This window comes from Gymnoscopelus braueri (assembly GCF_963280865.1).
Source record: "Gymnoscopelus braueri genome assembly, chromosome: 8".
NCBI lineage: Eukaryota > Metazoa > Chordata > Actinopteri > Myctophiformes > Myctophidae > Gymnoscopelus > Gymnoscopelus braueri.
In genome coordinates, this window is record NC_137609.1 from 14,393,776 (window position 1) to 14,419,090 (window position 25,315).

Genomic DNA, 25,315 nt, shown 5'->3' on the forward strand with positions numbered 1-25,315 from the left:
GGTGCCCAAGGACAAAATGAGATTGCAAGAAACACAAAACAAGTAGGCTCCTAAGAAACTGAGTCATGCATGGGGGGGGGGTGCTGTATGTAGCAGCATTGGCTAGATTATTAGTTCAGATTGCTTGTTGTCTGGAGTGGTTAACAATAAATTGAGCCGCTGATTTTCACAGCATGATACGAGGGAAGTATTGGATTTTCACTTCACGTAAACAGCCTCCGAATTGATCTTGTGTCGCACCTGTTTCTTCGTCGATGGTGAAACTGCCCAGCCCGCTGCCTCCTTTGACAGAGTACCTCAATGAACCATCCCTTCCTTTGTCATCGTCATTAGCGCTAACCGCCAGTACGCTGGTGCCCACTCGAGAGTTCTCCTTCACAGAGCTTCTGACGGCGAAGTCAGAGAAGTACGGCGCATACAGGTTTTCATTAACATCCGCCACCTGTGGAGACATCGTGAATCACGTGTTTTTGAGACAGGGGGAAAAGAAACAATGAGTTGTGCTGTGCCACCATATGGACAGACAATGTGTATTTAGGCATCGTGCGTGCGTGTGTACGTGCGTGTGTACGTGTCTGTGTACATGCGTGTGTGTGTGCGTGCTTGTGTTACACACCTCGACCTCGACGGATGTTTGAGAGCTGAGACTGGGAACTCCTCCGTCTTCAGCCAGTAAAGTTAAGTTGTAGTACTGCTGTTTCTCATAGTCCAGCTCTCTCCCAATCCTCAACACCCCACTCACTGAGTCAACCTGTACAATGCGATGCAATACAATGGTTATGGTACGCTGATGATACTGCCGTTACACAGAATGAAATTGAATGTAAAGTTTTCTCCACACAATAAATTACATGTACAGTATTGCAGTGGTTCCCAAATGGTGTGCCGAGGCACTCTGGTGTGCCGTGAGACAACTCCAGGTGTGCCTTGGGATTTTGTGACAATCACACATTATAATTGCAATATACTGTATGCAACTATGCAAAACGTTATGAACTATCTTTTAATTAATTATATCAGTATCACTTTATGTGCCCTCATTTCCCAATAGAGGCAAATACCATACCCTACAAAATATATTTTTACCACTTTTAAAACCACTGCAGTATAGTACAATGCATGCAGCAATTATTTAAAAAAATTAAATTACCTAAAATGTCAACACTGTCAATGCAGGGAAACAACACACGCAACAATGAAACAGACAGTAGAAACTGAATGTTCATCTATCACCCACCTCAAAAGTACCATTGAAGTCATTCACCAAGAAGTATCGGACCTGCCCACCGGGACCCAGATCTGCATCCTGAGCGTCCACCCGGGTGATCACAGCTCCTGGTGGGAGATCCTCCAGAACTCTGACATTGTAGCTGCTGGGGATGAAAGTCGGGGTGCAGTCATTGATGTCACTCACGGTGACAGTCAGAGTAGTCACAGAGGACCTTTGTGTGCCTCTTTCTGCCTTGTCCCTAGCCTCAACCTTTAAGCTGAATGTTGGGACGGCCTCCCTGTCCAGCATGCTGGCCACAAAGACGCCTCCGGTGTCTCTGTCTATGCCGAATTGAGAAACGCTAGTCAGCAGCGTGTAGGACAGCTGTCCATTCTGACCCGCGTCTTGGTCGAACGCGGCCACAGCCGCCACCTCCGTGCCGACGGCGGTATTCTCTGCAACGACGGCAGAGTAGCCCTCCTGAGAGAATAGGGGATCGTTGTCGTTGGCATCCTCGATCATCACAGTTAACAGCCTCCAGTTGGACATCTGTGGGATGCCCTGATCATAGATGGAGATATTGAGGAGGTAACGGTCTGTTCTCTCGCGGTCCAGCGGCTGCAGCAAGCTTATCAGGCCGGTCTCCATGTCGATATTGAAGCAGGTTTCTTTGTTACCGTCAGATATGGAGTAGAGGACACGTCCACTGAAGCCTGTGTCACTGTCTCGCGCCCTCACCTGAAACACACTCGCACCTGAAGTGAGGTCTTCCCCCACGAGAATACTACTGGGCAAGGCTTCAAACTGCGGGGGCTGTTCGTTTGCAGTGAAGAGGTCAGCGTAGCCCTCATTCACCGTAACCTTGGCCATAGCAGAGGCCTTTGCAAGCATCCTCTCCGCTAAAAGCTCAGCCACCATTGTTTCCTTACAGCTGAATCCTCTGGGTGGCATCCTACCCCTCGCAACAGACACATTGACAAACGTGGGTTCAGACATGATCTCTCCGTCTGATGCCACTACTTTCAGGTTGAACATACCACTTTTTAGATTAACCGTGGCTAGAGACCTCTTCAGTGCCAACGCCCCGGTGTCAGACTTTAGGTTGAAGTAGTCCAGTTCGTTCCCTGATAGTATCATATAATTGACCATTCCCAGCTCGTCTATGTCTACTGCTGACAGGGTGAGGATAATTTGGCCAATGGGGAAATCTCGGGCGATCATTCCTCGGCAAGACACCTTCTCAAAAAGCGGCTGGTTGTCGTTGACGTTCAGCAGGCGAATTGTGACACTAACTTCACTCTCCCTTCTGTACGGCGAGCCCCAGTCAGAGGCCCGCACCGCAAATGTGTAGATATCCACAGAGGACTCATAATCTAGCTCTTTAATGATCCTCACCTCTCCCGTGTCCTGGTCAATGTTGAATGGCAGAGACTGCAGACCAGTGATTGTGTGGGTTACACGCCCATTGTCTCCTTTGTCACTATCCACAGCAGACACCACAAGAATGATGGTGCCCAGTGGCAAACTTTCGTTGACGACTATGTCATAGGAAGACCTGGTGAATGCTGGAGGGTTATTGTTGGCATCCTCTATGGTGATTCTGACCTCTGTTTGCAGCTGACTGACAACATCGACCACCTCCATATCCACAACCTCCTGTGATATTGTTGTCAGCCATCTCGTGGTCATAATAACACCGGTCAAAGGGTTAATATCAAAGTACATGGGATCTGAGGGAACGCTGATGCTGTAATTAACTCTGAGAGGCTCAGGGGAAATTTTCACCAATTCTGCAATGGTGCCTGGTGGTGCTAGCACACTCAGCTTGGCTTCATAAACATCTTTTTCAAATTGCACCGACACAGGCTCAGGGTTTTTCACCAACAATTGAACAACCTCTACGTTGGAATATTTTGGAGGCTCCCCCTTATCTTTAGCCTGAAGCGTTAAGTTACAACCATAGGGGAACTTATCCCAATCCACAGATTCAGTCGTTTTAATGCTGTACTCGTTACTTTCAGGCAATCTGTCAACCACAAACTGCTCCGATGGGTCACCCTCAATGATAGCCACCCACTCTATATCCCCGGATAGACCCTCATCCCTGTCCTCCACAGTCACCACTGCATAGGTGGGATCCTTGTCCGACCATGACGGCATGGTGGCGTTTGCACGGAGAACAGGAGAGAACTTGTTGACCGGCTCGAAAATGAGAAGCAGCTTAGCGGTGCTGCTGACGCCATTGTTCCCATAGAGTTTCATGCCTCTGTCGACCACCTGCACCTCATGTTCAAACCTGTCCTGTTTGTCCATTCTGGGTCCACCAGTCAGGGTGATCACACCACTGGTTGGATGGACAGCGAAGAGCTCCACCCTGGTTTTGAAGAAGTAGTAGAACTCTCCGTTAGAGCCGACATCTGCATCCGTGGCTGTTACACGTCCGACGCTGGACCCCAGAGACGCACTCTCTGGGATAATGAAGGAATAGGAGGTGGGGGAGAACAGAGGACGGAGATCATTGGTATCCAGGACCTTGATGAAGATAGAGGCCAACGCCTCTAGGCCTCCTTGGGCAGATGCCTTCACAGTCAGCGTGTAGTTATCCTGGACTTCTCGGTTCAAGATGGCCCCACTGGCCCCACTGGTGCGTATTCGGAGGAAACAAAAGTCTCCCATTACGAACTCCTCGGCCTGGAAGATTCCCTCATTGTCTCCAGACTCGATGGAATATCTGATGTCTAAAGAGCGAGGTGGCCCAATAGTGATGCCCATCTTTACCTCGCTCCTGGCGTAGGTCCTACCTGCAGAGTTCTCAAAGATGGAGGCATTATACTCAGGCTGTGTGAAGAGGAGGAGGCCAGGTATGGCTCTGGGCTCTTGCAAGAACTGGGCTTGGATTGGGAGGAAGGACAGTACGAAGCAGAGGAGAAGAAGCAGCATGATGCCCTGTGACTTGTGCCTCATCACCATTCCCTGATTGAGTCACCCTAAGATTGGAAAGAATGAAGAGCACTGTATTCACTGGCTGGAGTAGATCTCATGTTATTTAGAATCAATTGAATTCATGAAAACAATTTCAAGCACTGTATTATGCACCGCAAGCACTGTGCTGTATGGGTCATAACTATGTATGAGTTATTAACATAAGCACATCAAAGTGCAGAATACTTTTCACTCTTTCAATGAGAAGTCACCAAATTACATGATGGACTGAGCAGCTGCGCCAGGTTATTCATAATTAGAAAACTATACTAAAATGTTTTAGAGAGAGAGAGAGAGAGAGATGCTGTAAGACATGAGAAACTTTATTGAAATAACAACTTAGTATCTCTCAAAAAATGACTTAGTAGACTACTGTATCTCAAAATAGTGAGAACCTTTATCAAAATATTGACTTAGTGGCTTATCTCAAAATACTGACTTAGTATCTCAAGGTAATGCAAAACCTTCTCAAAAGAATGACTTTTAGCCTTACATTTTGGAGGTAAGCTACTTAGTCATTATTTTTTAGAAGGTTTCTCATTATTTTTTAAATAAAACTAAATCTGATTTGATTTGATTCAATTTTGGTAAAAGAAATACAAGCAAACACAATATAACTTAAACCCAGGATATACACATAAAAGGGTAATAAAACACGTGTTTCCAATGTGGTCGTGTGACACACAAAAAAAAATAGATAGTCCAATAAATTACATAGCACCAATACACCAATACATTACATAGCACGCAGCACATGAACTACAACATCATTATTTACAAGTCATAATTTTTATACACTAGGTCATGATTTTTAAATACTGTCATTATTTTTTACATGCTTTCTCATTATTTGTGATAGTCCGCCTACAAAGCTAATAAGCTTTATTTCCACAAAGTTCCTCATTATAATGACTTTACAAATTAAGTATTAAATGACTTGTTTTTCTCCCCATCACATTGTGTTGGTGTTATTGCCTATTTGATATTATTGCCAATGTTTAAAATAAATCAACATGTTTGTTTTGGCAGAGATTAGGCTCTAATTTATAGATTAAAGTTGTAAAAAAATATGTAATTAAAAATTATCAGAAGCTTTAAGTAGCTTTAGGCTATAATCATCTTTGGCATTGTTGCACAGGGAAATGTAGTTTTGGATCAATATGTATCCTACCCTAAGCCTCCAAATTGGTCCAAAACTACATTTCCCTGTGCAACAATGCCAAAGATGATTATAGCCTAAAGCTACTTAAAACTTCTGATTATTTTTTAATTATAATTTATTTTTACAACTTGAATCTATAAATTATAGCCTAATCTCTGCCAAAACAAACATGTTGATTTAGTTTAAACATTGGCAATAATCTCAAATGTTAATAGGCAATAACACCAACACACTGTAGCTACGATAAATACAATAAACTTCAGATAAAACATAGGAAAATGTAAAAATAGAAATAGGCTAACAAGTCATCTGGAAAGAATGTAGAAAATCCTTGTATACGTCCTGCAACAAACCATGAGTTAATCTAGATTATTAGAATGAAATACAATAAAATAAAATACAATAAAATAGTGAAAAACCATCTGAGCATCTCACAGTCACCATGCACTCTAATCGATGCTTGCAGCTCGGAGCCTGTGCTGTGAATTTCTGCATTTCCATGCAGATCCTAGGCTCAGGCTCAGTCGTGCGTGCAGACAGACACCTGCATTCTCACTCATGAACAATCACATGTGTGTCTTACCTTGAGAAGAAACCTCCATAATCACTGCCAGTGCGATGTGCGGCTTTCCCATCATTTGAATAGACAGACAGCCGCCTGGTCAGAGGAACCAGGTCCTCACACACACTCGCTGGGTAATACGCACGTAACCGCGCACGCAAAGCAAATCATTTATTGCAAGCTATAACCTATAGTTAATTATTGCAAGACTCTGCATTGAAAGGTAGACCATCTTTTTCGTACAAAACCCCTATATCTTCTCACACGCACACACCAGAGCCTATTATCCTTTACATTTGGGAGTAATATTAGGACTTAATCAGTAAAAAACACAACAAAATGTAAAGCAGGAGCAAAAGGACTGGCATTCGTTATGGATGGACCGACAGCAAGCTGGCATAAAATAACTTAAAAATGTTTATCGCAAGTTTTCCAGCCGCTCTGTCAGCTGTGCGCTGCTGTGGAGTGATAGACAGGCAGTGATACATGAGCAATGTTGCCAGATTGTGTGAGACAAATAAGCCACCAGGTCTAGGAAAACAAGCCCCAAAGATGCCACATGCTGTACATTGGCTTTTTGAAAATAGCCGATCTACAAGCTCACAACGCGTCACGATGCTACGAGTTGTGAGCTTAGAGATCTGCTATTTTCGAATAAAAATAGTGGGGGAAAATGTGAAAATTTAGGAATAGCCTATTTTCAAATCCACAAAATCTTGTATGGGGTCTGGCACAAAATGTCTACTATGGGTCTATAGGCAATATATTAATTTGGGGGTCCTTGACATGAAAATGTTTGAGAACCACCGAACAATTAGGAAACAAGCCCAAATAAGCAACAACTACACTTTAAAAACAAGCCCAAAAATCCGCAACCCGCAACTAAACTACCAATATTTTACCAATATTTTACAAGCAACTTTACAGAAAAACAAGCCGAAAGTCGCTTATAATAAGCAGACATGGCAACACTGGGGGTGTGTTGGCTGGATAGGACGGTCGCTCTCTGGATGCTCCTCCGATCTTCACCGAGTGGAACCGAACATACCCGGAAGTAACCGAATGAAGCATGTGGATATAGTCGAGATCCCATACCCCAGAAGAACGGTCGCGCTATGATTGGCTACGTGGTTGCTGGACAACTGAATAACATCGTTATTCAACTACAATCATATTAATTATGAATGAATAATACGTCAGACATTTCTGTTCTAGCAAACAACGTTGTCCAAATGTGTTAATAAATAGCATAGGCATAGTTGCACTCCCTGTGCTTGTCTTTGTAAACTGTTAATAAAGTATGGGCTTCAATCAATCAGCATTCAGCAGTGGTAGTATTTGTAGACTCCTCCTGAAGAGGGAGTTTTTCGTTGTTGTTATATCTGTCATTTTGATGGGTTATTTGAATACTTTAGTAGAACTTAACTAGATTTTGATTATTATTACTTTAGTTTAACCACTTCTTCAGCCCATTTCGGCCATTTGAAAATAGCAAATCAACATTTCATGTAGCAAATCTACATGCAAGCTCCGGGCTTGTAGATCTGCTATTTTCAAAAGATTTTTATACATTTTATTTTTGAAAACTTGTGAAATGGGACATATTGCATAATGAGAACTTTCTACTTTTGGTACTTTAAGTACATTTTGATACCAATACTTTTGTACTTTGAATTCCGGACTTTTATAACAGAGTATTTCAACATTGCAGCATTGATACTTTTACTTTAGTAATAAATGTCAGTACTTTTTGCACCACTGTCCAGCTCCAAACTCAAACCTTTTGCTAGCTAAATAAATATATCAATGGCGATTACACCAGAAGTTGCTTGACAACCAACAAGCCAATCATGGTGCGACCTACCGACTACCGTCCTTTGCGGCTATGGGATCTACAATCTACCAATGCAGCAAGCAAGCAGAAGTCTGTGTGGATAGTATCTATCGGCCCGCAACTCTCTTAGCTTTCCTTCTTTCATCTCTGAATTTAATTGTTTCTTTCGCTGGTTGGTATTTTCTTTAACCGTTAACCACCTTCCACGGTACCATCATGTCAGTTTTGTGTTATAATAAAGGCTGTGGAGAGCGGTTTGACCCAGACAAGAACCCTGATGGTGAGTGGTGCTATAGCTAATGTTTCCCAACCTACTAGCATTGTGTGTGACTTCTGATCATCTCGAAATTTCTATAGTATTGTACAGTACTGACGTAAGAGGGTCAGGGTCGGGACCCTGACTCGGGGTTAGAAACCGTATCATATGTACGTGTTAAATGTCCATTTGGTTCACTTTGAACTGTGGTGTGTTCTTATGTTTGCATGGGAATGAGGATTTAAGGTATTTTAATGCCGGTTTCCTGGGACAGGATGTGTTAGAAGCAGTTACAGGTCGGCTAACCTCGCGTCACCACCAGGCTTGTTTCCACAGGTCAGCAGGTCCTGATTACTGTACGGTTTCATCTGAATCAATCATCCCCCAATCTTTGAGAAACGTTAATAGACGTGTAGTCTCAACACCAGGAAAATGATGATGATGAGGATGATAGTACACACATTACACAATAACAACAACAACATATTGCAAAATAATACAAAATACATCAATCAATCAGTGCTGTTTTTATTCTCTAGGGGTGATTGACTCACCTCTAGAACACCAGACTGATACTAAAATCTTAATCTGTACTAGACTATGTTATTTGCTGTATTTCTGGTATGCTACAGGTGTTGATTATGTTGGTCATCTTTGTATACATTTACCAGACCTTGCATTACAAGTACTCTTTAAGAATGTGATTATATTAACCATATTTTAAGCTTATATGTTAAAAAGTATTAGACATTAGTGGTAGTGTAAGATTTGGATCTCAGTCCAAAAATATAGGACTATAGTAGGCTAGTGTAGTGGCTCAGAGGAGAGCTCAGGGAATTTATTGATCCACTACACAACTTTTGTTGACAAGATGAAGTTATTGTGAGCATGTTGATAAGTTCTGAGCTGAGGGTTTAATTTAACATCCAGATCCTTAATATTTGAGGAAACTATGTACACAAACAATGTTTGTGTGATACAATATTTATTAGTTTTTCATTTGACGCTAAAGCTGGAAAAACATGCATAATTCAAAAAGCAAACTCATGAATATAGGAATTTGATTGTCCCCTCATTTGAAGTTAATCAATACAGTGAGGCGTTCTCTGGATTTTTCTCTCTGTTTATCTTGAAGCATGTCCTATTTGCATTTAATAATACTGATTATTTTGCCATTTGCGCATTTTCATCTCAGGACAACAGTAGCCCCCCTGCCATCCTGTTTCCCATGAAACATTATGGATATAATCAAACTTCTATTGATGCCCAAGGGGAAATTTGATAATTTCAATTTAAAGCTGTATACAAAAAAATCTAAGCAAAGTGCTAATGCAGGCCAAAAATCCCTCAGACTATTGGTACTATAATTTATGTGCATTAAGTGTAGGAACTAGGAAAGCTACATAAAGCCTATTCATGTGCAAAAAACATGCAAATTTCATTGCAGCCGTAGTCTGCCAGTTTTTGCAGAGCATGAGTACATCAGGGATATACTGTAGGTGTAGGATATGTGCATATAGGCCTCTAGAATGTGAAGTAAAATGAATTACTCAAAATTATTCACAGGAATTACATAAACATAAAGAAACGGTAGAAGATCACATACAAATGAAACCATGCATAAAACATGTATAAAAGTAAGGGCGTGTGGATGGTATGGTGTCCGGGTTGGATTCCAAACCCCTTTTGCCTAATGAGCCACGTACTGTATGGGGGTGGGGATATTGTTAACAACAAAGCAGCTTTCTCGGCAGTGGTGTAAAGTAATTAAGTACATTTACTCAGGTACTGTAAAAATGTTGGCATATTTTTTACTCTACTTGAGTATTTCCAGTTGTCAGTACTTTTACTTCTACTCGACTGTAACATCTCAGAGGAAAATATAGTACTTTTACTCCACTACAATTATTTGACAACTTTAGTTACTACTATTACTTTTCAGATATAAATGATGATATTATGAAACATACATTAACCACTTTAGCCCTATTTTATACATAGGCTATTTTCAAACATGTTAGTACTTTTATTTTTGGTACTTAAAGTATATTTTGATGCCAATACCTTTGCACTTTTACCCAAGTAACATTTTGAACACAGGCCTTTTACTACTTACAGAATATTTCTACATTGCAGTATTGATATTTTTACCTAAGTAAAACATGCGAGTACTTTTTCCGCCAACCTAATCTTCTAGTAACAATAACCAGTCTTCTTATCTTTTCAAAGACGGTTGCACCTTCCATCCAGGAGTCCCAGTGTTCCATGATGCTTTGCAGGTAAGAAAGTATTTGGATACTAGCATCATGTTTGTCACATCGGCTGATTGCCTGTGACTGAGTTTAACGTCTCAGTGCATTGTCTCTCACCCAAGGGTTGGTCCTGCTGCAAGAAAAGAACCACCTACTTTTCAGACTTTCTCAGCATCACTGTAAGTGTTGACAACCCCTTTGTATCGTCTCTCAATATTTCTGACTAAACTTTTTCTTCATATGAATGGATTTTTTCTCTTACCATTCATTAGTATTTGTTATTTAGTTTGACTTAATTAGGTCTGTTTCCATTCTTGACAATTGTAATTGTTTTTGCTCCATTAGCAATGGGGCTCTAAGGAGGGTTATGTCAGTCGGTCTGTCTGTCCATACACCCAACACTTGTTTATCAAAAACGAATGAATGGATTGCTATGGAATTTGCTGTGCACCTTCTTGAGTCCTACTGATTTTGGTGTTGTCTTAGACTTAAACTAGGGAGTTGTTATAGATACTGATTACCATCAATGTTGTACTGTAGGTATAACGGCGTCAACTCTACTCTTCAGCCCTAGCATCTAACATGTCCTCCTTGCTCTTTTTCCCTCAATGTAAGGGTTGTACAAAAGGTCCCCACGACAAAGAGAAGCCCCCAGAGCCGGTGAAGCCCGACGAAGTAGATGAACTAAAACCAAAATTTAACGAGTATATCATCTCTGCACCAAAGCCTCTGGAGGCTATAACAAGACCAAGGTACAGATCTCAGAGACGCCATCCTTAAGATGTTTAATACATATTATTAATATTATTATTATCTTTTTATTATTTTATTATCAGTAGCAAAAAGGCAGTCTGCTAACCAAAAATCTAACATTGGTACAAATGAAGAAAGCAAATCATACAATGCATACAAAAGCTTCACGCAACACTGCTATGCAAACGTCATTAATTCAATTCTTGGGCTTTTGGTACCGAAAGCTCTAGTATTTGATTTCATGGTGTTTGCATAAGGTTTTAAATGGAACTTTTTTTTTGAGGGGGGGGGTGTATGTATTTCTTGCCATTGCTCTAAAGACCAATTTCTGTCCTTATAGTGGTGATGAGCCGCTGGTGAGAATTCAGCACAAGATCTCTTCTTCTCTGAAGGAGGCTCTGGAGAAACTGAAGCTGTCTGATAATACTGTAGAGAAGAAAGGTGAGGACATAGGATTTGTCATTAATGTCAACATCTTGAGCTTTTAGATGACAGTCGACTCTTATCAAGGGCAACTTTAGAAAAGTGAAACTAAAGACTGAGCTTACTTTGACAGTTGGGAATTTGCCTGTCTCTGCCAAACCATGGCACTTGAGTGAAAGATGGCAAGGACAAGAGTGCGCTCCAAAACTGCCTACACACGACAATATACTCGGTGTTAATTTAACTAAAGAGAGTGGGAAAGCCCCTCAAAACCTTTCTTACGGCATGGCACGAGCCATCTAGAAGAGCGCTCTTCCATCTGTCTGTACGTCCATCGATCCGTGGCTAATCTCGCAAATCACGATACCGATCAGCGCCAGATTTCTTGTGCATGCTGTCAGTATGCCAAGAAAGTCAATCGACAGCTATATATTTCTTTTTCGTGTGAATATTTTTCACATTTTGTTAACTAATCATCTCAAATCCACCATCCCTCTGAACCATCGAAATGTGGAAGTCCATATCAAGACTGATGTCATCTATATGATGTCAGAGATTGACACGGAAGCCACGCTGTTATTGGACCCTGTCTTGTTTTTTAATACATTTATTTATTTATTTCATTTATTGTTTTGCTGGTGAAAGTTAGTGCATATGGTGTGAGATATGAAATCTAAGCTTATCAAAACTAATAATAATAATCATGGTTGATTTAACATCTGTTTTCCCTTCCTATCTTCAAGGGCTCTATTCCATTCATTGCATGTATTCTATATTCAGCCATTTTTGTGGAGGGATTAATCTCGGCGGCATTCTAATTTGTAGCCCTCTTTGTGTATTCACCCAATAATTAATCGCTGCAGCTTGGGGGCTCTTATAGTGTATATCATATCCATTTTAAAGTTCTGACAGAAAACATTTATTTAGTCAAATATATCCACTTTGACACAAGATTCACACAGGCCTCATTCTCTGTACGTGACGGTATGGCATTCCCAGCCGCACTGAACACATGGGGCACTCAGATTGACAGGTGTGTTGCGCAGTGGTGTCATGGAGGGCACACGGAGTAGGACGGCGTGTGGCCAGTGAACGTGCCCCCCCCCCTCCCCCCCCCCCCCTAAGCCCCCTCCCCCCCCCCCCTAAAACTAAGCTAAAAAACATGTTTCCTAAATAAAATGCGCGCGGTGTGCGCGTGCCATACGTGCAATCACCATGACACCGCTGGTGTTGCGGTTGGTGCAGCGTAATTGTGATCACACCTGTCAGTTTGTTAGCCCCGTATGTATGTAAGGTATCGTTAATGTATAAAACGCCTTTCAAAACAAAGGTGTTATACTAGTTATTACAAGGTGCTGTACAAAGAATAAAAATAACATAACAAAGTAACAGTAAGAAGAAAGTTAACCACTTAACACTGTCTAAGCAGTCAACCGGACCGATTGTGAGATTTTGAAGTCGATTATCTTTGCTCACGAAGCTCGCAGAAGGTTCCCCTTCCATGACTTTTCCTAATATTCGATTCAAATCATCTCTGTTTTTTCCCCATCTGAAACGTTTTCTAAATATGAAATTAGGCATCATCATATCATATCATCCCTTACGTTATTTTCTGGCAAAATTGACCGCTCTCCAGACCACCTGGATCATTGTTCAAGTTAATGGGATCATTTGCATTTCACTGTCAGCTCAGAACCTGGCAAAGCGATTTCTATCCTCTAAATAAAAATGATAACCGTGTTTATAATAACTCCAACCCGAACCCATAAACCTAATCTCTAAATGTTGTATTTGGTCTGAGCATATTTGGCTCAAAACAAAGTCAGACATTAGCTACCCAACGCTTGAATCATGAGCTCTAACCTTTGATTGCCTTTCAATAAAGCCATATTATAGACATAAGTATCACCAACATGTTACTGATTATAGATAATGTGAAATTATTGTAATCGGTTGTTTATTCTCTGCGCAATGGATGAATGAAACTTTATAATGTGAGGTTCTGGCGATAGCGCAGCACAAATCTTTGTGTTTGAATAGACTAACGTCTTATATAAACACACTTGGCACAGGGAATTGACACTCTCACTTCTGCTGATTATAGGAAAACACCAGACAGGCAGTAGAATCCTCAGTGTTGATGACTCCAAGTAATAGTCTGTGACGTATGCGGAAGTGTCTTTTAGACCTGTGTAGTAGGTCTGTTTGTGGTGCTGATGCGTCATGTATTTAACCTATGAAATTAAGAACCGCGTAGCACTCGCTACAGCGATCAGTGATCAGCTGTTTCATACGCGTCTCCGGCTTCAGACAGCAGGCATACATTTAAAACTTTGAAAAGTTAATCTTTGTAACTTAAATATTGTTTACTCTGTCGCCACCAGTGAATCATTTCTAGGCTATAATCATTCATATAGGCTATATATTATAATCATGATGGATAATATGATTTTACATATCGGATCTCAGTTACCAAGTTCCAAGTTAACCCATTCACGTTCCCAGTTATAGCCTATATTATTATTTTTCTGCCTGTAGCCTAAACCAAATGAAGCGTAGCCAACGTGAGGTTAGAGTGGATTGAAATGTTAATCGATATTTAAAAGACGATAGTATCTATCCCCGCAGCGTGGGGAAGAAGGTGTCAGAGCGTGTCGAGCCCCGAGGGGAGAGAGTGGCCAATGGAATCGCAGGGGAAAAAAATCAATTTGATCTGAAGTCCATCTGTGCAGTAGTTGGCCTTACTGCCGTCGTGCGAGTGTTAAACCCTCTATTCTTAGAGAAACGGACTTGAGTTACAACTGTACTTGGATCTGTTTTTCCCATGTTTACACCAAATCTCTTTGCCAAAAATAGGCGACCTACAGGTTAGTTTTTAGCAACTTTTTAAAGGAATCAACTGTCTGTGTTTCAACTGTCTGTGCCATGGGAAGGCCAGATAGTGGGGTCTACGACTGAAGGCCCAGTCACCCTTAGTTTTTAGCCTTGTTTTTTGGACAATGAAAACGCCTTGGTCAGAAGACCTGTGCTCACTGAAGGAAATTTAGTTCAGCTGTGAATGCCATCCAGTCACTTACGGAGAATGTTGTCCGTGTAAGCCTTGTGGGAAGTTAGAGACGTGTGAATTTGGAGGCAATATGCTGCATTTGTGGGGGAGAAAATATCTGCTGTGCGAGTTATACGTCTAATCTAAGATTCCATTCTAAGATCACATTAAAGGAATAAAGGACTCTCTGCCATCACAGACCATTTTGAGCTGCTGGAAATAACACTTTTGAACAAGTTCACTGCTTTAAGTCATGGTCATGGACATAATTATTACATTTTCTCCACAGACTATTTTCAGACATCAATCTGTGCTTTCAAATGCATTGAAATGCTATGATAATGTAACTTTGACAAAAATAAGTAACACAGGGATACATTTCATCATTCAGTTGCCTATCTCAAGCCTGTCTCTGCAAGTTGATTATCACACTGTACTGAAATGAATGCAATCCAATAGCTTTCTTAAAATAAAGAAAGCATCGTATGCTTTGTAAAATGGTTGGCAGTAATGTCAAAACATACCATTAGTTGAGGTCTTTGAAAATGGCAGATAACATGTACAGTATGGTCCTTTTACCCATTAAGACCTGAGGCAGATTCTAAAGATGTTTTCTAAATCCTAACAGTTCTCTGAAAAAACGTATGTTGCATCAGTGGTGCTCAAGCTTTTGTCAAGGACCCCCAAAATGATATGTAAATTTGGCCGCGGCACAAAGTGACGCTATGAGCTTCTATATCTGCTATTTTTGAATAGTCAAAGTATAAAATAATGGTTAAAGTGGTTACACAGATGCTTTCCCGGTTTTAATCGGTTAATTGCCTTTTGTGCCATAATTGCACCTCAAGAAAATGCATTGCATACATACACCATACTTTGGAATGAAGTGATTCAGATTCTAAAATGTTGCAGCTCATAATTCATGTTATTTCTTCAGTGTCCAGTGTGTCCATTATTCCGACATTTTGTTTTCTTCTTGCAGAGGAGGATAGTGACGAGATCAAGATTGGAACATCCTGTAAAAATTCAGGTTGCCTTAAAGTAGGTGAACATTTAATGAGTAACAAGTCTGCAAATGCACTGAATAATTTCCCATGTCTCCAAGTAGGTGTGAAAAGGTTTATCTGTCTTGTCTTTTCATTGCATTATACTATACCTACAGGCACTGGAGCAAAATTAATGAATGGCAATATACGAGAAATAGACGAAAGTCTCCAGCTTGGTGAACCTTCTTGGAAAGATGACCGTTTCTAAGCTAAATTCTATTCTGAGACCGCCTTTGAGAGAATTTGCATCTGAAAACGTTATGTACAATGAATTATAACATTATGCAAAAGTGAAATGATTTCTGCAGCCAACCAGGTGTTTCACAGTGGAATTTGTCTGGCACAAAAAGGAATTGCATACTCTCAAAGAGGCTGGGGTCAGGTTTACATTGTTGTGCACAACTGATTGCATGTCCTAATAAACCTATTCTTTTTTGCTGTTCATAATGATGCAGTGCATAGTGCTTTAGGTCTAGAAGTCAGTATTCAACACAAAATGGCCAGCACACACAACACAACAACACAACAACATTGATTGCATTTGTATTTGAAAATACTAGGGCTGTCCCGATCCAACTTTTTATGATATATTTATTTTTATTATTTTCTATTATTAGCCAATACTGATATCATTCCAATACCAGCACATATTTCTGTCTCTCTATTCTGAGGCAGGCAGCATACTTTTTAATCTTAACTTTTTTACAACTTTATTTATTTTGTAGTCTGAAACGTTAGAAAAGGCTTGATCAGGTAATATTACTCGTATGGAGAACAACTTCCCCAGAATAGTAGTCCACAAAAGTAGGTTATGAGAAAAACATTCCCATGTATTATTAACTCATTCACTGCCACTGACGTAAAAAACGTAATTTGTCCCGTTTACCAATCCTGCCACTGACGTAAAAAACGAAAAAAAATTTTTTTGAAAAAAATTAATTTTTTTTTTTTTTTTTTTTTTTAGTTTTTTTTTCAAATTTGACCCAAAGACCAAGGAGATATGATTGTTTAAAGATCTACACTCCCATCCACTTCCTTGTTAACTTAAAACTTAAAAATTCTGTATCTCGGCTCCTGAGTACTTTTTTTTTTAAATGAAAAATCTCTGGCAGTGGGCAAACGCGGCCAGCAATAATTGTGGCAGTGAATGAGTTAACCAATAGGTTATTGGATTGGATATTTTCCCTGCAGTCCGTTCTGATCCATTTATTTTTTTGCTAATATCGGGCCGATATCCTATCTAGGTATCGGATCGGGACAGGCCTAGGAAATACTGTGCTGTTTCTCTAATATTTAACTAATAGTTTACTATCTTCTCCAGAGTTTTCAAGGCCCGGCGAGCAACGATGAGGTGTGCTCCTACCATGGATTTCCTATCTTCCATGAAGGGTTAGTAGCAGTAGGCTGGCAGGTCCAAGAATGTGAGAAAATGAATATTTAAAATTAAACCAGTACACCTTTTTAACCTCCACTGTAGGGGTGTGCATCTCTCCCTTGTAAGATTATTTGATATGCATGGGCTACGATAATGATTCATGACATGTACAGTATGATAAAAAAAAAATACCATAGAGACTTGAATACATGGATATTTATTTGTTTTTGTCGCATTCCTAAGCCAATAATTTGACCGACGACGAATGAATTCAAGATATTTTCCTAATCAAATGAATTTTGAAGCAGTGTAGATCTATTTTTTGGGGGCATTTTCAAGCCTTTATTTGATCAGTGGAGAGAGACAGGAAATATCAGGAGAGAGATGGCAAAGGACATGCAGCAAAGGGCCCCAGGTCAGATTCGAACCCGGGCCGGCTGTGCAAAGACTGAGCCTTAATGGTATGTGCTAGAGATGCGCGGATGGCTTCTCACGTCACCCGAATCCGCATGTACAAATTAATTATCCGCCCGTTATCCAACCGCAATAATTATATTATCCAATTTAAATATCCGCACCAACTGTTTTTCCCGTATGTCAAAATATTAGTATTTTCTGGTATTCCCCGTTAGTTTTAGTATTAGTTGTGTGATGCGATCACAAAATGCATTGATTTAGGCTATGGAATGTCGGTGCGTCTTTTTTCTTTTTTTTAAACCGGTGCTGCGCTGAACATACAGAGCGCACTGCTCTGCTGCGCTGAACATACAGACTCTGTGCGGCATCCAACATACAGGCATCCAACATACATGCGGCATCCAACATACCGAGCGCACTGCTCTGCTGCCAGCGCAGCAGAGCACCACCGGTTAAAAAAAAAGAAAAAAGACGCACCGACATTCCATAGGCTAAATCAATGCATTTTGTGATCGCATCGCACAGAGGCTGCTCTACACACTCACACAGACACAAGCACGCAGAGATTTATTTATTTTATGGATAGATATATTAGATGTCATTAATTTATTTACCACAATATTTCACCCACGGTTTATCCGATATTAATCAATAATTATATTTGATTGACCCGAATCCACCCAAACCGCGGTTAACTGCGGCAACCGCGGCTAAAACCGCGATCCGCGCATCTCTAGTATGTGCTCTACCAGGTGGACCAAGGGGTCACCCAGTATTTGGCATCCTCTGAGCACAAAGAAACACAAAGTAGTGTTTCTTTGTGCTCAAAATCTATAGCAGAAATGTAAAGTTACAAGATCAGTTTCCACTTGTCACAGCAATTGCAATAAGTGGAAAAAACATTGGAGCCTCTAGTGTTTATTAACCACTAAAAGGAAACCAATATTTTGGAATCGCACAAGCTATTCAGACTCCCAACAGGCCAAAGAGTGACACTGTAGACTGCCAAGAGATTGACAGCTTTAAAACTAATATCTCCCCCGCATCCTCAGGATGAAGTACTGGAGTTGCTGTAAGAGGAAAACATCCGACTTTAATACCTTCCTCTCACAAGAAGGCTGCACCAAGGGAACACATATATGGAGGAAAAAAGATACGGTGGGTATGCTGGTTTGTGAGTGACTTCAGAGTGACTTTGTGTTTTTGTGTATGCAGGGGCAGCGTAGATGGAGAAAATCAGTCAGACCGGGGAATCTAGCTCAAAGTCGGGCCACATTTTAAGTGCGGTCCCAGGAAAATTTGAGTTACAAAGACTTAATTTCCTGCTTTTTGGTGAATAAAATTAATTAAATTTCAAAATAATGAGCCAACAGCAAATCAACTTTTAGGCCTATGTTAAACACAGTGGCAATGTGAACTATTTATCCATAGTCTTCATCAAGACAATAGCTAGGGTTTGGAAGTTATGGTGCAGTTACCTGTATGCAGAGCGAGGCCCCTATTCATTCATTTTCTAGGCAAGGAGAGTGTGAAAAAGTTGGCTCAACTTTATGCAAATGTTTAGCAAAGTTTGCCGGTCGGTGGCCAATCAGCCACATTGCAACCGTTTTCACCAGTGAGTGACACACGACACCACTTGATTGACAGGAACTGACTCCAATATAACTCTATGGAAACTACCGAATATTGATAACAAAGTTTTAAATTAGAAGTTGTAGATCTCAAATGAATTGAGATTGAGCAACTGCATAGCCTAGACTTCTCACCTCAAATGTTATCGCAAGCAGTTTTTCTGGAACAGATAACAGTGAAATGGAAAGCATTTCCTTACCAGCCTCTCCTACGCAGAGGGTTGGAGCGACACTCCCACCAGCGGCAAACATTTGGCAGAGATGCCGATTTGTTCTGCTTAACACGTATTCTGCACTATGAGTGATGTCTGGGGAGGGGGCTTTCGATTTTCAATCATGATAAAAGAAAAACGACTGTACCAAAAAAAATTGGGCTAAAAGTAGCCTAGCCTATTTGAATCAATCAGGGCAATGTCGACTTCACACTTGACACTGCACTCCTTTGGGTCCTCAGCAGTACACCTGCCAAGTACATACAGAGATTCCTTAAATGTATAGATAGATTAAATGTATTCCCTGGAAATACATTTTATTTAAAAAGCTAGTATTTAATTTGTAAAGAAGAAACATCCCTAAATGTACTTGACCAAATTCAGTGAAAGAAAAATGTGTGACTGTACACAGTAAAATCTAATTGGATTAATTCATTGAGGATTTTACCGTGTAAGAATGTATGTTTGTTTTTGTGATACAGGGGGTTATGGCTGTGGGGGTGATAAGGGACATTCTGTTTGATTGGGACACAATATGTAGCCTACTGGTCATAAAAGGCCCCAAACTAAGAAAATATCTGAACGGTATTTGTTCCTTTTTTCCCCCGATTAAGTCTTTTTTGTATTGCTTTTCAATTTAGGACAAATACAGACTTATACAGTAAGTTATTAAACAGGCATGTGAACAGTATTTGTTTTGACGCACCACATGTACACTAACACAACAGACCACACGGATAACAAGCAAATAGCATAATAAGACCTTACGCATGTACTGTAACTTAAATTCACACACTGTAATGACCTTGTTTCAACCATGAGCATTGCAACAACAAAAAAACTAAATGTAAAAGCAAACAATAGTTACTATGGCTGGCATTACAATAAATATTTATGCTCTATATGTGTATTGGATAATAGCATAATAATAGCATTATTGCAAAATATATAACTCGACATCCCAAGGAATCCACTATGCCACAGATAACTACTGCCACAGGATTGATGGCACAATGCAGATTTACATTTTTTTCATTTGACATTTGAATATGGGCACCCCACTCAACACGCTTGAGTGGGGTATTATAACTGATCCTAACTTCAAATTAGTACATGACCCAGGGCCGGCTGGTTTCAATGGGCTAGTGGGGCTTAGCGCTCCCTATGGAATAAAGATGAGAAATTATTATATATATATTTTTAGAAGTGATAATGTTATGTGCTGGTGGAACCTAAAGCAGCATCAGCATCAAATAGTTACAAGAAAAACACTATGACAAAATGGGCTGATTTTCTTTTACAGCCCAAATCAGCTTCCATTGGTTTTCATTGAGTTGAGTGATCACCATTTTGGCTAAGATTCCTCAGCCCTCAGGCCCGTAAGGGCACTGGCTTTTGACCAATGACAGCACATGCTTGTGTGTGCTTGATTATTCGAAGGTGAAGGATTGGCAGAGGCATTCTAATGAATGAAGTTGATTATTTACCTGTTTATCTGTTTGCTCATGTCCGTGGAGAACCCCTGTTTTGTTGTGGGTACTTGTGTTGTTGTGGAGCATTTGCTATAACAAAGTACAGGCCTACAGTAGTGTCATTGCTGTAACTTGGTATTTGGAATGTGATGCTGTTGCTGCAGGGTGAGTTATGGGTAGCATATAGTATAATGGATGTCTTGCCCCCCCCACCCAAAATCACCACCAGCCGCTACTGATGTCATGACCTAATCATGTGTTACGGATGGAGGCTATGACAACGTGCAATAACATTGTCATCATGGCAATAGCCAGGCTTACAGAGTCAAGTTGGAAAAACATCTTTCACTTCACATTACTTCATCGTCTCATCAGGTGTGCACACACACACACGCACGCACGCGCGCACACACACACACACACAATGTTTCGGTGTTACATTTAGTTTACCGGATGTGGTAGGCTGTCTGGTTGATTCTTGACAGCTGTCAGTTTCATGTCAATCAGTGGAGTACTTTCACCATTCTCAGGCACACACTCAATGAGACCTTTTCAACCCCTAATTATTTATACTGTTATATTATAGGGACTTTTCTCGCTCGTTCTCTTTTCTGGATTGCCACTGTCCATCTTCCACTATTATCGATTTAGCACACCACATGAACCTTGATATGGGCTGTTGCTGCGTTCACTTCAGTCTTGTGATGGCAGTTTCGGATTGGCTATCGGTACATGTTTGGAACTAATCTTGTGTCGTGACAGGCAGAGTTCATACTATTGGGGAGACTCTAGCCAGATCTGACTGACTGGCATCCAGGCTGCCCCAAGTGGCTTTTGCTTTGAACACGGGCTTGACTGCGAGCCAATCAGCAGTCCAAGCCACCGGGGAAATTCCTTGTTCTCCCCATGGCGATGGATGGTGTGCGTGCGTGCGTGTGTGTGTGAAAGCTAGAGTATGTCTGGCTCCACCTAGTGGTCAGTGTTTGATATTGTGCACACTGTGGACAGTACAGTAGTGTTATAAGTCTAAACTGTTGTCAATTTTACACAAACACTTCACCTGAAGTTCAGTATTCTTTATCTATCAAATATAACCAGTCAATTCTGTAAAAAAATGTATATTTTCATCCAATGCTTAAGCTGATAAAGAATCATGTAAAAAGTATCTACACAAAAAATGTATTAAAATACTGCATCCCTGTAATTACATCAAAGCAAATATTCAGAGTAATACTACTCTGACAGCACAGTAGTTTGTCTATTTTAATGTATTGTTATGGCTGTCTTTTTTAATAATAAACTTTATTTGTACAGCACCTTTACTGAATAGTAGTTATTTACTTATACTGTACATGTTTTGACTATAATGGATTAAATTGATGGAGTCAAATGTAGAAGTAGGCCTATGTTTTAAACATCCTCATGTAAAGCTGTTCTCATAGTGTAAACCTCTTACAACATGAAGCTGTTAATAATGCTAATAAATACAACTTATCATAATGTAAAGCTGTTCTCATATGCAAATCTGTTCTCATACTGTATGTATGGCTGTAATCATACTGTATGTAAAGATGTTCTCATACTTGGCTCTTTGTTTGTGATTTGGACGCAGGGTAAGAAAGTGGTCCCATGTCGGTTTGACTGGCACCAAACTGGGAGCCAGGTCGTTATCTCTATCTACTCGAAGAACTCCAACCCAGAGCTGAGCTACGTGGAGGCAAACAGCATCACGGTGAGGAACACCTGTTCTGTTGTCAAGCTTTCATGGATAGGCAAGGGGGATTGTGTAATTAAAATAGAAGCAGCAATTTGACAAACCGCAACGACTGAGTCAGGTTTTAACAATGCATTAAAGGAGTGCTTGAGATAACGGCTGTAACCCAGCTGTTGCAAATGATAACATTATGTGAATACTGTGTTATACTGTGTTGTTATGCTGTGTTGTCACCAAGCTTTGTGGGTTCTTTTTGAGGAGATGACTATTCTGTGGTCCATTCTGTGGATCTTCTGTATGGCTGTCTGTTTAATCCGCTCACCTTCATCGTCCTGCCGTTTAATTGATGCCTCTTCCTACCACAGCTCAACATTCACATCATGTTTGAAGGGGAGAAGGAGTTTGAGCAGAACATCAATTTGTGGGGAGTAAGTATTGTAGACTATGAGTCGCCCCAGGCATCTTATTCTCCCATTTAATCATCTAAATAATTATCTAAATAAAGCACAAAAACAACCTAAAAAACTGCATTAACTCTCTCAGTGCCACGCCCCGACATATCCCGAGTTTTTCCTGAGTACCCTCAGTGCCAGCACGAGAAATCCCGAGTTTTTACTTTTGACTGTGGTCGCGTTATTCTGTTTATTTTTCATGATCACTTTCGCTTCCTGACTCCTTCAGATTCACCCGGAGCCGGATGTAAAAAAAAAATTTCATTTCCGGGTCACGTTGTTTTTCTCCGGTGATTTTCGGCCAGAATAGGGAAAGTCACGGTTTTTCACACGGTATAAAAAGCGAACGGAGAGGTCCACGTCTACTCTCTTTGGTCTGGATGACGATCAGTCATCGTAGTCGTGTATCGCATCGTAATTTAGCGCGATCAACGATTGTCGAAAATGTCAACATCCGGTTCTGACCGGATATGACGTGAGCCTGTTTGGGAGGGGGCGAGTGAGCCAGCGAGATCATCAATGTGTCGATTTGTTGCTCTCTACTGGTAGAACTGTATTATGGGTTTAAAACCCCAATCAGATCATTTATTTGAATGAAAAATTACAAAATTACAAAATAAAAAAAAACGCAAATTCCTGGCAGTTTGGGAGTACTTTATGAAAATACTCTTGGCACTGAAAGAGTTAAGAAAATAAGCCAATAATTACATTTGATAGTTGCTGGAAGTCCTTTGATACGTTTTAATTTCAAAAGCATTGATGTTGCGGAAGTGGTTTAAAAAAAATAAAAAAATAAAAAAAGAAGGGAAATACTGCTTGAATTGAATTAGCGTTGGTAACAAGTTTAATTGTGTCACACACTTACAAAGTCACTCATAATTATAGCAGGGTTAGTAGGCGTAATTGCTTTTGAATTGAAATTGGTATTTTACTGGAACTGTGAAATGATGCAAAAAACTCTGGCTAATGCCCCTTGAAGCTCCTTGAATGACATTTTCCACACATTTCAAATTTAAAGGAAAATATAAGGGCACAGCAGTTAATCAAACAGATTGATTTAATTGATTATACAAAATAATAAACGGGTCGCGATGTGACATGTGAACCATTTTTTTTTAAATAGCAATTTTTACTAATTTTAGGTATAGTAGGTCGGATAAACATCGACAGGGTAGCCATCTTTTCATATTCTATATTCTTTCTCTGCCCTCCCCAATCCCACATTACGTTTAGGTAATTGACGTGAGTAAAAGCGTGGTGAACATGATGGCTGCCAAGATCGAGATCGCCTTGAAGAAGTCTGAGCCCATGTCCTGGGCTCGCCTCGACTTCCCGCCCCCCGTCAGCCCGCCCAAGGAGGACGACGAGAAGGACAAAGAGGAAGAGGATAGCGATGAAGACGATGACTGATGGTGATGACGACGCCTGATGGTGATGACGAAGCCATTAATTAAGGAATGTACTACATTTTAATTGAAAATCAAGGCCGTGCACATTCACCCCTCATCTCCTGAGAGTCACATTTCTCTTCGCTGCCATTGCCCCATCTCTCAGACAAGACACAGTATCATCATCCTTCATGGTTCTGGAGTGATGTATCAACGTGACCTGGACACTTTACCCCTACTCTGATCCTCTTAAAGATTTCCCCTATGATTATTTTTGGCCCTCCTGTTAGGAGATAACTTTGGATTGCTTTTGATTTTCGATAGTGAATTAAGATGAACTACCAAATGAGCAATGAGCTGTATTATAAGACATTCCATCAAGTCTGAAAGCGGGGTTGAAACCACACCAGACTGTACTGCAAGTCAACTGCTAATTATATGAAGAGTATCAAATATTTCAGTAAAGTCTTATCTGTGGCTTCAGATTTTCAATCCTCTAGTGTCTATTTCATGCTGACGAATCACATCAACTCATTGAAACAGCACAGACCATGAAGACCTTTTTGTCCATGTTTCGTAAAACAAAAAAACAGCCATTTTGTAGTCTGTGCTGTATCTGTATATTTTCATTTTTTTGTCATGTTTAGCACTTTTAAAAGTTGTATTCTTTGACTTTGATTATCTCTTGCATTCCAATCTTTGGTTTTATAGTAACATTTTTAATCTCTGGATTATTTGTTGCACCATTTGGTTATTGAATCAAATGATGTGTAATTATGTTTGGTCTGGTCTTTTTTGTCAGTTTAAAGTCCAGACTTCTTTATTAAGTTGTCAGTTAAAGGCGAGCTGTGTACTGTAGTTACACATGAGCAATTCCACTGGCTCTGAATAAATGGTGGTCCAAGAGAAAAGCTAGATCAAGATTTGTTCTGATCTCTGTTCGAAGATAAACTATACTGTATAGTGCTACTTAAAGATGAATGATACATTTTCTGAACAAAGATATATAAAGTAGCAGAATTTTATATTTAGCATGGCTTAATTGTTAGATTTGAATGTCTGCAATGTATAATAATGATAATAATGATAATGACCTTGAAATGAAGGTTACGTTATTCAGGAACCAAT

General features: G+C 40.3%; 3 protein-coding genes across 3 annotated transcripts in view; 1 reads left to right on the plus strand and 2 right to left on the minus strand.

Annotated features, from left to right (window-relative positions):
- fat3b (FAT atypical cadherin 3b) overlaps positions 1-4,180 on the minus strand; it is a gene marked incomplete at both ends in the record, with an annotated part of 129,326 nt that extends 125,146 nt beyond the window's left edge. Inside the window, 3 exons of the mRNA XM_080435956.1 lie at positions 241-442; positions 617-751; positions 1,238-4,180. Of these exons, the coding sequence (XP_080292082.1) occupies positions 241-442; positions 617-751; positions 1,238-4,180 (3,280 nt within the window). The remainder of the gene's footprint in view (positions 1-240; positions 443-616; positions 752-1,237) is intronic.
- Positions 1-25,315, minus strand: part of LOC308090276 (transcription regulator protein BACH1-like) — a 221,101-nt gene that overhangs the window by 107,802 nt on the left and 87,984 nt on the right. The window lies entirely within an intron of this gene.
- chordc1b (cysteine and histidine-rich domain (CHORD) containing 1b) lies at positions 7,826-25,299 on the plus strand. Its single transcript, XM_080435363.1, has 11 exons — positions 7,826-8,030; positions 10,236-10,285; positions 10,381-10,437; positions 10,874-11,010; positions 11,352-11,452; positions 15,463-15,521; positions 16,848-16,915; positions 18,371-18,476; positions 22,246-22,365; positions 22,713-22,775; positions 24,033-25,299. The coding sequence occupies exons 1-11, from the start codon at positions 7,967-7,969 to the stop codon at positions 24,207-24,209; spliced, it is 1,002 nt and encodes a 333-aa protein (XP_080291489.1). The 5' UTR covers positions 7,826-7,966; the 3' UTR covers positions 24,210-25,299.